Source organism: Macrobrachium rosenbergii, chromosome 5 (genome assembly GCF_040412425.1).
Source record: "Macrobrachium rosenbergii isolate ZJJX-2024 chromosome 5, ASM4041242v1, whole genome shotgun sequence".
In the NCBI taxonomy this organism is placed as follows: domain Eukaryota; kingdom Metazoa; phylum Arthropoda; class Malacostraca; order Decapoda; family Palaemonidae; genus Macrobrachium; species Macrobrachium rosenbergii.
In genome coordinates this window covers 25,531,641-25,545,638 of record NC_089745.1, presented here as the reverse complement: position 1 = coordinate 25,545,638, position 13,998 = coordinate 25,531,641, and the positions used below count along the sequence as shown (strand labels likewise).

Here is a 13,998-nt window from a genome sequence, read left to right as displayed (position 1 = left end):
GGGAGAAATCTTGCTGTAAGTAAAGTTCTTGTTGCCACAATACAGGTATGGCGCTTCTCGTAAGTGCTTTCCTTGTCCATCTTTGTTAGCACACACAGCAGCATGTGTGCTAACAAGGATGGACGTTATATATATATATATATATATATATATATATATATATATATGTATAAATGTATGTATATACATATATAATTATATATGTATATATATATATATATATATATATTATACCAAAAAATATATGTAATTGATTTTTAGATGAAAGACAAATATAGCCTTGCGTACAATTTCCGGTAGGATGTGCATCGCCGGGCGTTATGATATGGACACATTTGAATTATTGACCTTTTCCGTGTCAGAGGTTTAATTACGAAATGCGTGAACAGGATAGCATCTAGTACAGGTATATGCGAACTCCGTAGATTTTACGTGCAGGTCCCTGTGATCATTTTTGCATGTTAGGGTATTTGGAGAAATGTTTGCTTTTTTGTCATGTGAGCTCTGTTGTTTTTTTTTATGCTTAAAGATTAATCTTAAATACTAAGAAGAAAGTGGAAACATGAAAATACAGACAACGAACTCAGGGTTTGCTTCTGATGGCTGTTATTATAAATACATTGAAACAAGGTAAGCTTTTCTAATGTAAAAACATTGAGCGTGACTGCTCTAGTGTTTTGCAACACAGAGTCAAGAGTAGCGGATGGCAGGATAAAATGCTGCAGGAAATGCGCAAAGCAAGCGGTGCTGGTGCATGCTATTGCAAGATCATGCAAGGTATGATGATAGCTAATTTCGATATTCAGTTGAATTGTGAAGTCATGAAATTGCTTCCGAATGGCGAAAATGAGAATATATTAGTATCTCTAGTATTTTTATGCAGGCATGCAATTTATACGACGCATAGGTGCCCTCAAGTTTTCCGTCTGTGTGTGAGTATCCACTTTGCCAAGTCCTCGGGATACTGGCACGGGCTGATGGTGAAATACAGACAAGGCTTTGACTGCAAGAAAGAAAGAAGGGAACAAATGCGAGACGATCATGCTGGTTATTTTATAAAGTAGAAGGACAGTGTCAAAAGAAAGCTCATGAGGGCAGGATGCATAGGATGCATTTCATGATAACGCAAGACAGCCATTGTACTCAAAAGCTGTTGCATCTCAGCTATTCTCAGTTTGGACTGATGATGGTGAGAGAGGCTGGAAGGCTTTCATGGTTGTGGATACTTCGGGAAAAGCAAGATTTCGTCAACAGGTCACTCATTCATTTTAGTGCAGCTGCAGGTATCATGCGGTTGCGTTCACTTTTCATGGCTGCAGTAGGTTTTTCATGCCTTAAAATCAATTCTTAAAGAAGTTTGCTGGAAATGCTGTTAGAATCACGATAACTAAGCGAGGGTACTTTTGAAGCGTGATATTTTTTCTCTCTAATCGTGAAATGATTCCTTAAGATAAATAAGGATAAGTGTTTTCATAATGAACGAACCATAAGAGGTGACGTCAGATGCCCTTTGGACGACATCTACCTCCCAGTAGAACCACCGCTCTGAAGCAGTGTGAGGAAAGACAGTTGCGGCGCTCTGAAATGTGACACCGGCTTTCGTGAGCCGAAGTTTGGGAGGGCCGGCGTGCCAACGGGTATAATCTGTGAGGCTGGAGAAGATTTCTGGTTAGGTCGGTTTTTGCCCTCGACTGCCGGTGAAATGGCATCAAGTAAGCTACTTTGTGTGTTGATGTTTAAGCTCTTCGTGGAATGACCAAGAAAACTATTATTACCTCTCGGGATCTGGAAGATATCGTCCTCAGGCTCAAGTAGGATGATCTCATAGCAGGTACCAGCCATCCCCGGTTCGGTAAAAGGACGTATCTGTTGGATAAATGGATTAGGGGGAAGAGGGGGGTTGAATTGACCCATGAGAAGAGGATCCACGTGGACCGAAGGCAGGAAGTACTCGGGCTCAAACACAGGATCTGGGAAAATGCTGAATCTTGGTTTATTGTTGTCGTCTGATTGGAAGGTACCTCCTATGGCCGGTGCAGGTCCTCGGTTAGGAAAGGTGGACGTCCTCCCCTGAACTGCATTGATTCCTGAAGCTCCGTCGTCTAAGGTATTGGTCAGGTCATCTTCTAGAACCGTGTAGTTTAGATGTTCGGTATCTGCTGCAATCACCGCATCGTGGATCCTCTGGAACGTTTTCATGAACGTCTGTTTTGCATGAGCTACTTCTAGGGTGTCTTTCACTGGCTGCGGGGCAACGCTGAAGGGCACCGATGTGTTGACAAAAACCCTCGGTGACTTCTTCACTGGTGGGCTGAAGGCGTCTCCTGCCTCGTCGTCATCGTTTTGAATAGCGCTTCGTCCTGACACTACCGTCATAGCCACCAACACCACCTGTGGAAGGAAGCAAAAACTGCTTTAATAAACGAATGGATTAGAGTTCATACTGTGAGACAGAAAAATCTGAGGTTCTATGTGAACACCCTGACGAATGAGTACATCAGTTTCTGTATCAGTTGGTTGGATTTGTCGTAATGCAACTGAATTTTTAGTAAAAACATTTACTGAAGATAAATAATCATTTATTTATATGTAACAAACAATTAAGAACACATTCTTCAGTTTTCTTGTTGTAATTTGAGAGTTTTGGATCTGTAAAAAATGGGTTTACCTCTTGTTCATATCGATAAGCACGAAACTCTGTCAGTAACTTGCAGTTTTATTTTGAATTTTGTCTTCTGACAGAGTAACCCAATGTAGCTGAAAATGGAAGTGTTGCTTCTTAACAAAGCTATGCAGGTGTTTCAGTTCTTTAAGGCAAACTTGCGTACATGTAGAATAGCCAGAATGTTTTTCTCTGTCATTGTCAGGCCATAATTGGTTTGACCCTGCAGTTAGTAAGTCGGTAGTTGCTGCCTTGAGTGGTTGAACGGTTTGTAATTCGATGCAAAAGTTTGAAAAATTCTGTGTTCTGAATTTCACCTAACTGTGATAAGTCGTTTCTCCGTAAAAATTGGAAGTGTTCACATAAAGGCCTATTTACTACCACTCAAAAAAATCTTTTTGTCAATTACCTGGATGACGACGACATTCCTTAGTCAGGAATTTGTACTAAATTACGTTTCCAGCTGAAATAACCGCATGATGAACATGGAGTCATAATTTCGTTGTCCCCCCAACACCTAGTCTCTCTTTCACCTTTTTTTTTTTTTTATTTTACCAGTCATTTGATGATATTCTTTAAGTATTGTATCTTGATAGCTGGAATTTGCGGTGTTTAAAACAGTACATATATACATATTAAAATTTTAAATTGCAAAAATGCACATTTGTTGTTTTAAACGCTTCAAATTCCATATATATATATATATATATATATATATATATATATATATATATATATATATATATATATTGTGTATGTATAGAGACATGCACACACGCGTGCGCACGTACACACACACACACACATATATATATGTATGTATGTATGTATGTATGTGTTTTTATATTGAGACTTCACGCCAGCAGGCGGGTACTAAAGAGTGATTTAGGTTTATGGGTCATGAGGTTAATTCTTGACATCCCAACTCGGACATTTTGTAATCCCATTTTTTGTTTGTCGCATAAAAAGGTGACCGTCAGACTAGCATTCTTTTTTGTTTTTTTTTATATCTGATCTGTCGAGTCGATTTGGTCAATCTTAATATTCAGCGCGGAGCCCGTCACTGAAGTGTATAATTAATGTTGGTGGAGAATGTACAGATGTTTTTTAGTGTAAAACGAATGAGTGTACTTGAAAGGTTTACCCTTGATTTGATAAGAGGGTCACGACGTGGGGAAGAAAACCTCGTTTGTATTGCAAAGTGAATGGAGGTCGCGTACTCTAATTGCCATTCCATGCGGGATGCGGGTAAGACACCTGAGTGTTTTGAGGCCTTTTGAACACGTGAGCTTTTCCTTTCATAAACGCAGGCGTGCCTACACCCACCTTCTCCTGTGGGTGAGCCGGCGTCTAAGCCTTCGTGTCCAATGAGTGACCTACACCATCACATGTCAGTCCAGGTCAGGTCGGAGATGGGGCCAAGGAGGGCCAGCTGATATCGGCCCATTAGTCCGACGGCCATCAGCCATTGTAAGTGCGCCCTTGTTATTTGGGGAATGAATAACACGCTTTTGTGATATCAGTGATATTAGAGGAGGAATAAACTATTTTATTTATTCCTCCTCCGTTTACTTGGATACAAATGTAACAGCTGTCCGACATATGTTAAAATGGACTGATACTTTTCTTTTCTTGCTGCGAATATACTGTACATGGATTCAAATGACAGTACGTATTTTCTAAAAGAGGCTCAGGATTTCTTTGTTCAAGTGTCATGGAAATGCTTTCGTTGCACGTCGTTATTAACGTGTTGTTTGAACTTTCAGTTTGTGATGTGTAATTAAGCGTAACATATTTTCACGTCAGGTTTTTTGTCAACGTTTTGACTGGGTATATAGTTAAAAGAAACTCCGGCAGTGAAGCTACACCGAAGCCCGCTTTTATCACCAAATTCTCCCTCCCTTTCACCCTTTTGACACCGTACCTTGCTGGGTAGCGCGACCTTGGGTCAACCCGTGATCAGTTTTCGAGCCGGACTGGGAGGGACAAATTGGCTCGTTCCTTGTAACCCGTTATGCCCTTGTTGACCTGAACTGTGACTCAAGTACTTGGGTGCTAGTCGACCGTTTTGGGTTGTAGGTAGGGTGGAGAGAGAGAGAGAGAGAGAGAGAGAGAGAGAGAGAGAGAGAGAGAGAAAATTTCAGACGTGTGTTCATTTCTCATTTCTCAGTGACAGTGCGTGTCATCAAACTGTGAGCCCTCGCATAAATGGGGGGAAACCTTTTATGAGATATTCTCTCTCTCTCTCTCTCTCTCTCTCTCTCTCTCTCTCTCTCTCTCTCTCTCTCTCTCTCTCTCTATATAACTTGTATATGTATATTTTATATATATATATATATATATATATATATATATATATATATATATATATATATATATATATATATATATATATATATATATATATATACATATATATATATATACATACTGTATATATATGTGTGTGTGTGTATAACTGAATCACGAAAATATGGAACGAGATGAATACTGCTAAGTAAAGGACGACAGCCGAAAGGCCTCGCAGCACTCCAGTGTTTCTCTTTCCTTCGTGGATTATATATATATATATATATATATATATATATATATATATATATATATATATATATATATATATATATATATAACATAAAAGTTTTACTAATGGGGGTGGGTTTAGGGAAAACAAAAAGTAGTCACCGCCTTATTCATACCTCAACTATTTTATCAGAGTTGAACCCTGTGTATGGAGAGCTAGTAAGAACACTTACTGCTTCATACACGTACACAGAGGGCTCATCTGTAGCACTTGGAACTCGTGGAAACCGGTCCCTTCACCGCCTTCTAGCATGCACCAACTCACTTGCGTGTACAGTATATCTGTCTATATATATATATATATATATATATATATATATATATATATATATATATATATATATATATATATATATATATATATATGTATATATACTGTGCATATACATATTCATATATTATGCATATAATCTATATATTTGTGGATAGGAAATTATATATATATATATATATATATATATATATATATATATATATATATATATATATATATATATATATATATATAGATATATATATATATACCACAGAGAAAAGTAGAGCATATATATGTATGTATATATATGCATGTATGTATATATATATGTATATATATATATATATATATATATATATATATATATATATATATATATATATATATATATATATATATATATATATATACCACAGAGAAAAATAGAGCACAAGTTATAATTCCTAACAAGATTCGTCGAGTTTTCTAAGACATCTTCAGAAAGACTAATACATGATGATAGAGATGGACATTATATATGCTCAGGTGGCAGTGCAAACGAACTTGCAGGATAAGTGAAGCCAGTTTTATAAAAGGAAGTTTGTGTGAGAATATGAATATCAGCCTATGAAAGTAGAAACTTCATCCATTGACTTCAAAAGGAATGCGTCAAATGAATAAGTTTCTAGGAAGGTAGTTTTCCTGGCCTTGATAGCAAAGGTTTGACCCACCTGCATGAAAAAACAAGACTTGTTAAAGGAGCATATACCTCAGTTACGACTGAGGTGACACCTGACACCTCCTGTCAGGTGCGAACATTTTTTTCAACCACCATCCGTATGATCGACTGTACCGTAACTTTAGTAGACGTAATTTTAGTGACAACCACTATGTATCAGTCGTCATGAAGAAGTCTTAAAAGGCAACAGAAAGAAGCGAACAAGAGTTACACCTTGTTTACTTTTCTGAGGCACAACTGCGAAGACTACCCGCATCACGGGTTCCGGTCATTCATTGCATTGTTCATCTGCTGCTTTGACTTTGTGCCTTCAGTGAACCATTTCAACCTGTCTCATCGCCTTCGTTAAAAATCCATGTTCTGTTTTCACTGGAAATATGCGAATCTTTTTGAGTCTGGGCCGATGGAAGGTAAGAGGAGGAGGAGGAGGAGGTGGAGGTGGAGGAGGAGGGCGTGGTCATGTGCATGGTCAGTGGACCCATCACAGACGAGCCGAACAGGTGCTCTTTGGGCTAAACCTCCGGGTTTGATAAGATTTTTTATTTCCTATATCACACGGCACTTGCGATGAACACTTTCTCCTCTTGATTTCATTCTAAGTGCTGACCCTTGTCTCTCCTTATCAGGTGCGAAAGGTTGCTTGGCTTCATGCTGAATTTAGTGACGGCTGTAATTTCGGTTCACTTTTCGTTTGTCATGGATGGGCGAGGTTCGGTGTAGTGTTTCACTTACATTCTTACATTCTCATATTTTTGAAGCCGAAAAATAAAAATCAGTGTCCTTTCATAGAAAAGATGAATTTTCTGATAGAAATTTTTCTCTTTTATACATTTTATTTTGGAGTAAAAAAAATCACTAAGAGTGTTAATGTCAATCCTGTCAGCTTGATCTGGGCCTCAGATCTGGGTCGCTAGACCTTGCCTCAGGTTGTCCTCACATGCTGTATTTGGAATCTGAATAACGAAGGCCTCTGTCTGAAAAATGGTCTTACCTTGCTTTACAGGGAGTGACTTGGAAGAGCTGGTTGCCACTTGTGCTGCAAGCGAGATGACTAGTTGCAGGGAAGAGGTAAGCTACAGGCTTTCAGATTTTTCCTTTCATTTTCTCCGCGGCTGTGTCCGCTTTTTGTTTGTCTCATCTCATCTCGTCCTCCACGGGCTGATTTTCATAAGTTGAGAAGCAGTCGGAGAATGAAAGAGAAAGCATCCCATTGTTTTGACAATATTTTTTGTCTTTAGCTCAGTTACTGGATGAACAAAAACCAACCTGTCAGTTGAGCTGGCTTTATCGCTGAAAATTACATACATCATATCACCAATGTCTAATGAACGAGGTCGGCCCTGGATTTCTTCCTACTGTATGTCATAACATGTTTTCGATATGTTTTGTAGTTTTTATCTTCATGTTTTGCATGTTTAAGGGTTTTCCTGATGTAAAAAAAAAGTAGATCAGATTCCTCTAGAATTTCGTAGCTTTTGGTTCTCTCGTCCTGATTGACTTAGACTTTTGCGCTCTTATTTGAGTGACGTATTTGTGGAGTAGTTTTGGCAGAGGGTGACTGGCATGTTGGTCGAATAAATGTGTTCAAAAAGAGAAGGGCTGAAAGAAAGGAGAAGCACGAGCAACGGAACATTGGGTCTTTTGATCGTGGTGACACGACCTACGGTAGAAAGTGAAAGCAGAAAATGACAGGCTGACACTGCAAATAAGGATATTAAAGTATAAAAAGTCAAATCCAAGAAGAAAATATTGTCTGGCATCATTTTAGACGGAGACATGTGAGATATGTGATCACTTCAAGCCACACCTGAAAGAATCGAAATAACTTGTTTTTGAGAGGTAAAGGTAGCTCAGGTTCTTTGTCATCAACAAGCTGAATGAAAGATGAAAAAGAGACAGATCGGAACTTTACATTTGTGAAATGTTATAAAGTTCAAAATTGTTTGTTATTTCAGTCGTAATGGAAAACCTCTTGATACTTGGTAATATAACATCCAGACATCCCCATAGGATACTCTGTGAGAAAAGTAAAGCACACCAACTGAAGAGGCTCAGGGAGTACTGTATGGGCGGTAGAGGAATTTCGTTTTACGAACAAAGGTGCGAGACCTTTATCTTGCCCATGGTGCTTACACCTTATATACCCATTATTGTATGCGATTAAAAGTTATTAGAAACTAAGCAATGGTACAGTCTATTTATTTCTTTGTTTCTCTTAGAATTCATGCTGCTGCTTTCTCGAAGAGAGCTGGTGGCGACGTAGCTTAAATCGCGTTTGGTTATTGTACAGCGAAAGGAAGAGAAAATGAAAAATATAACGTCTTGCTTTCGATGGCAATCCGAGAATAATAGTGGACCTCTTCTGTTTGTATGGAATTATCTTGAACGGTCTCTGGGATTCTTCTGGGGTTCTGACAAACTTGTTTACTTGCATAAATGTTTATGTACTGTACCTTGTAGAGAGAGAGAGAGAGAGAGAGAGAGAGAGAGAGAGAGAGAGAGAGAGAGAGAGAGAGAGAGAGAGACGTTTGGTGTAGTATCTGGAGCGCACATCGTTCAGTATTGTTTCAGGAATATCTACAGTTTTTGCTTGCACATGAGGTTACGTTAGGTCAAACGCTGACCCATTTTATAACACTAATTTTTGTTTCTTAGAACGTAGGATGTCGAAAGCATGTACTTGCTTCAATGCATTGCTCCATCTCAATTCCTTATGCAGACCGTGCTTACTCTCTACGTAGTATGGAAGTAACAAAGAGTTTTCTGGACCATAATTTGGCCTCTCTCTCTCTCTCTCTCTCTCTCTCTCTCTCTCTCTCTCTCTCTCTCTCTCTCTCTCTCTCTCTCTCTGAAATGTATTTATGTACACAAACACGCATACACACACATGCACATACACATATATATATATATATACATTTATAAATACTAAATATATACAGTATATATGTTTGTATAATATATGCGCAATGTATTTTAAACATTATTATAGATTACAATACTTTCTGAAGTTCGACTTTAGATCTATAATAGCAATTATACTTTCCGTGTGCAAGAAAATCAATATACTATTAACTTTTTTGTCTGTTAATAGAACAAATGGTGACGTCGATTTTTTTCGTTACTGAAGGAAGAACCAAAATGTCAAGACGGCGAGTGGATGGCTCTGCTCAAATCTGATGTCAGTAATTAGAGTGGATGCGTTTTTTCTGAATGTATTTCTGTTTCTTCAAGTAAATCGGATTTAATACGAATTAAGACATTCTCTGTGAATGTTCATTCTTTTTTGTTCAGTTCCCTTGAACATGGTTCTGTTATGAAAACTGGGTAATGTTACGTTTTTAATGATTAGCTACGAAATATGTATACGGGTAGCGCGGGCGCTCTATGTGTGTGTGTGTTGTGTGTGTGTGTGCGTGTGTGTGTGTGTGTCTGCTAGTGTCATGAACACTTTACATTTGAAAAGAAGAGAAATTCTGACTTTAGGAAATGATAGCCCAGTTGGGATGGAAAAAAAAGAGGTCAGGCGGAGTCAAGATCAGAGATGTCAGGTGGAAAGGGCGCAGTTTATTTTTGTCCTTTTCACCTTATTTCATAACTTGTGTTTCCCCTGCCCCCTCTCTCTCTCTCTCTCTCTCTCTCTCTCTCTCTCTCTCTCTCTCTCTCTCTCTCTCTCTCTCTCTCTCACTTTCTGCAATAAAGTTATACCAGGAAGGCGAAGAACTCCTATTTAAGGAGAGCATATTTGATTCTTTTATCTTCAAGTGATTCCTTAATTGTTTGCACGATGTGCAATAACCACAAGCGAGGGATTCCTCTTCTCTCCTCCCAGAAGCCGCTTAGTTGAGAAGTGACGAGGTAAAACCTACCAAATGATATCTCATTGATGTCCACGAACACCATCCGTGTTATGTTGTGCCTGCAGAATGTGGAAGTGAATATCATTTAAAAGCTTTACACCTTTGCTTACGTAAAAATTATATAAAAAATGAAGAACTTTCTTTTAGGTGTGATTACTTCCTTCAGAAACTATTGAGGTGAGGTCAGTACTTGGATCGGTGATCATAAGTGAAAGCCAGCACTTCATTTCGTTTGTGGTGTGGGCAAGCAATCTTTTCCTGGAAAACGACGAAGTCCGAAAACCAGTCGAAGTTTAGCTACTAAGAAAGGGCCCTCCCGTGCTCATGCTCTCGTTCCTTGAACATTTTGTTCTGTCTTTATTTTTATGAGTCATGTTAATGCCGTCATGACGACTCTCTTCACGGTCAGTGTTGTAGTAGGTATAAGATGTTTGTGTCTGGTAAATGGGCGAACAGAGTTGAAAATGATTCCTTCTTTCAAGATTTTTGTAGCGTTTCTTATTTTTTCGTCTTTTTATGCGATAGTTTTTTTCCGTGAGAATATTTTCTTTGGGGTATTTTGACTAAATGCCAGTCTTCTTATTTATGGTAGAAAATAGAGCGAGGAAATGAGGAAGCAGAATAGTCTATTTGTTCACTTGTTAACAGATAAAATCCGAGGGTCAGATTTTGTAGGAGTAAACTGGCTAACTGTTGCGACGCCATTTTATGGAAATTAGTCAGTAAATAAACAAATCATGAATAGCGCCTATCGTTTTATACGAAAACTTCCTGTTGATTTTCTGTTTTCGTGACTGAAAGGAAAGGTTTTGATATGAAGGCAAGTGGTCAGTGCCTGAAAGAAATGTATATCGTCGACTGTGGGTAACTTCATACAATTTGTGATAACTTGTTATAACTATTATGTTTGTTGTAACATTGAATGTCCCGATATAAACGCAATTGAAATGTTGCCCTCGAGAGCAAGAGTGAACTTATTCAAGACGACCTAAGGTGAATGGCGATTCGATTATGACTCCTATAAACAAAATTCGTGCCATGCTCCGAGAGGGATGGGCGTGGCTGTTTTAACAGCGAGGTATCTCGCATACGTCCAAGATTAATAGTCTTCTCACCACTTCGCGAAACTGGGTTAGGTCAGGCGAAAATAAACTGCTTAAACGTACGTGATTGGGCGAGACAAGGTCATTTAGGTTGTATTCCTAATGGGGTCTTCATGTTCTTCGATTCTGTACGCGCGCAGAGGGCGAAGGGCAAAGTCAATCCCAGTGCTTGGCTGGGGAGTGAGAGCGTGGGTGGACGGGTGCACTTCAGATATAACGAAAAACCCCGTTCATGAAAATGTTACTCATCCATTGTAGTGGTAGGAGAACGGCGTGTTATGTTCTGTAATTTGTACTTCTGTCGACAGAAGTAACTAATGTTTTTAAAATTTGGTTCTTGTTACTTTTCTTGAAAGCCCTCCTTTCTCATGAGTTGTAAAAGACGAGTTGGGAATTTCTTGAAAAATGGCATTTATGACGTAAGCAACAAAAGGATTCGTGATGACTGTCACGAGGAAAGCCCTCACATAGGCACTAAATAAGGAGTGCGCCACTCGCTGACACCTCACGAAAATGAGTGTTGGATATTTACTTGTTTTATACAGGCGAATTTCATCCGACAAGTTAACAACTATGCACGGAAGTCGTGGATGTGTTCGTGTCTGAAAAAGGGCTTGCACTTGTCTGGAAAACAGTTGCCTGCATTTGTCTGGAAAGGAGGGAATTGCTTGTCTCTGGTCACTGAGCTTCAGATTTTGCAGAGCAAGTCGGTATGGTAGGCTTTCAAACATGAATGTTTACCATGGAAAGAATGTTAATTTTTAACCTACTCAGAGTTTACTGTAGGAAAAGTCTTAATGTCTATATATAAAAAATGCTTAACAGTTTAAATTAGGGGAAAGCCAAGCATTCTTTTAGGCCTATCCGTGGTGAACTTTAAAAGACATTCAGCACAGTCACTTAGATTTGCCTTTTAGAAGTGTGAGCAGCAGAGAGAGAGAGAGAGAGAGAGAGAGAGAGAGAGACTCCCGAGAATTTGTTCTAGAGAGAGAATTCGTGATCAGAAATTTTCAATTTCACAGAGTGACGTGATCAGAAATCTTTTCAACTCTGCCGCAATCGGTCATGTCTTATATAATTCGTCGAACAGTCATTTTCTTAATAACTGATTCGTTAATGGGAAATCTTCCTTTTTTTTTTGGTCTAACGATTCCTTAAATTGTATGTAATTTTTTTATATAAATTATTATTATATTATTATTATTATTATTATTATTATTATAAAGCGTGGCAGACAGTTAAGTTCAGTTACTTGTCGGCTCGTCATGCTTTGGTTGAATTATAGTGTTCTTGTGCCTTACTTGTATTGAGCTTGGTATGTTATAGAAGCAAAAATCAGCCACTTACATACACATACATTTATATTACACACTGGCACACACACACACACACACACATATATATATGTGTGTGTGTGTGTGTGTGTGCCAGTGTGTAATATATATGTATGTGTATGTAAGTGCTGATTTTTGCTTCTCATGTAACACACCATTGTAAACCTGACACTTGACCTCAGATGTTAGTGCCCGAAGATTGATGAGAAAATTTGAGCAAGCTTGACCAAACAAGCCCAATACAGGTAAGGGACAAGCAAAAACTAAAACCCACCCCAAGCATGACGAGCCACTGTCTTGGAGTTTGCCGACAAGTAACTGAACTTTACTGCCTGCCACGCTTATAATAATAATAATAATAATAATAATAATAATAATAATAATAATAATAATAATACATACATACATACCTCACTGTACACATACATAATGGCATTCATGTTTGTAAATATACTGATGCAGAAATTAAAAGCGAATAGCCAAGAAATGTTTTTGAACATCACGAGTTAATTTGCTTTATTCAGGGAGGAAGAGGAGCGAGTACTGGCGTCTTCCAGACGGGGTTTTCGTCATCCGCCAGTAAGTTTTCTGTAAAAGAAAACTATTGAGATGGCTATTTGTCTGTCCGTTCCGCACTTTTTCTGTCCACCCTCAGATCTTAAAAACTACTGAGGCTAGAGGGCTGCAAATTGTTATGTTGATCATCTACTCTCCAATCATCAAACATATCAAATTGTAGCCCTCTGGCCTCAGTAGTTTTTATTTTATTTAAGGTTAAAGTTAGCCATGATCGTGCGTCTGGCACCGCTATAGGTGCTAACAACACAGGCCACCACCTGGCCTTGGCTGGAAGTTTCATAGGCCGTGGCTGCTAGTTTCATACAGCATTATACGCAGAACAGAAAACTCGGTTGCGTCGAAGAAACTTCGGCGCATTTTTTACTTGTTTTTTATTGTTGACCGACTTATTACTTCATTATACTGTATTTTTTATATTATTCTTTTCAAATGGGAATTTAACAGAACGACGACAGGAGGCTTCTGTGTGTTTATTCTGAAGTAAAAAAAAAAAAACAGTGTTTCCAAATAAATTGTTCATGACTGTACATTCTTCCCCCGCCACTCTCTCATTACCCACACGCACACACTAAATATGATCTGTGATGCTATGAATGCATATGTAGAGTAATATAATCTTCATATATATACATCCATAATTCATATATAATTGTATTCAGTAATATCCATGTAAAATATTGTGTATATATATATAAATATATATATAATATATATATATATATATATATATATATATATATATATATATATATATATATATATATATATATATATATATATATATATATATATATATGTGTGTATATGTATGTGTGCGTGTGTGTATGTGTGTGCATGTCATGTGTGTTGTCAGCTAGCTGCCATTTCCCCAACAGCTGTTGTGCTTTAAGTTCTCAAATCATTCGA

The 13,998-nt window shown here is 38.1% G+C and overlaps 1 protein-coding gene across 2 annotated transcripts in view; it reads right to left on the bottom strand.

Annotated features, from left to right (window-relative positions):
- The window catches only part of LOC136838615 (uncharacterized), a 130,242-nt gene that overhangs the window by 2,539 nt on the left and 113,705 nt on the right, over positions 1 to 13,998 (bottom strand). Inside the window, exons 3-4 of one of the 2 annotated variants that reach the window (XM_067103885.1) lie at positions 1,776 to 2,391; positions 1,486 to 1,652 (exon numbers count right to left, since the gene is read on the bottom strand). In XM_067103885.1, the coding sequence (XP_066959986.1) occupies positions 1,522 to 1,652; positions 1,776 to 2,391 (747 nt within the window). In that variant the 3' untranslated portion in view covers positions 1,486 to 1,521. Of the gene's footprint in view, positions 1 to 1,485; positions 2,392 to 13,998 lie in introns of both variants that reach the window. The other variant, XM_067103884.1, reaches the window with a different exon arrangement.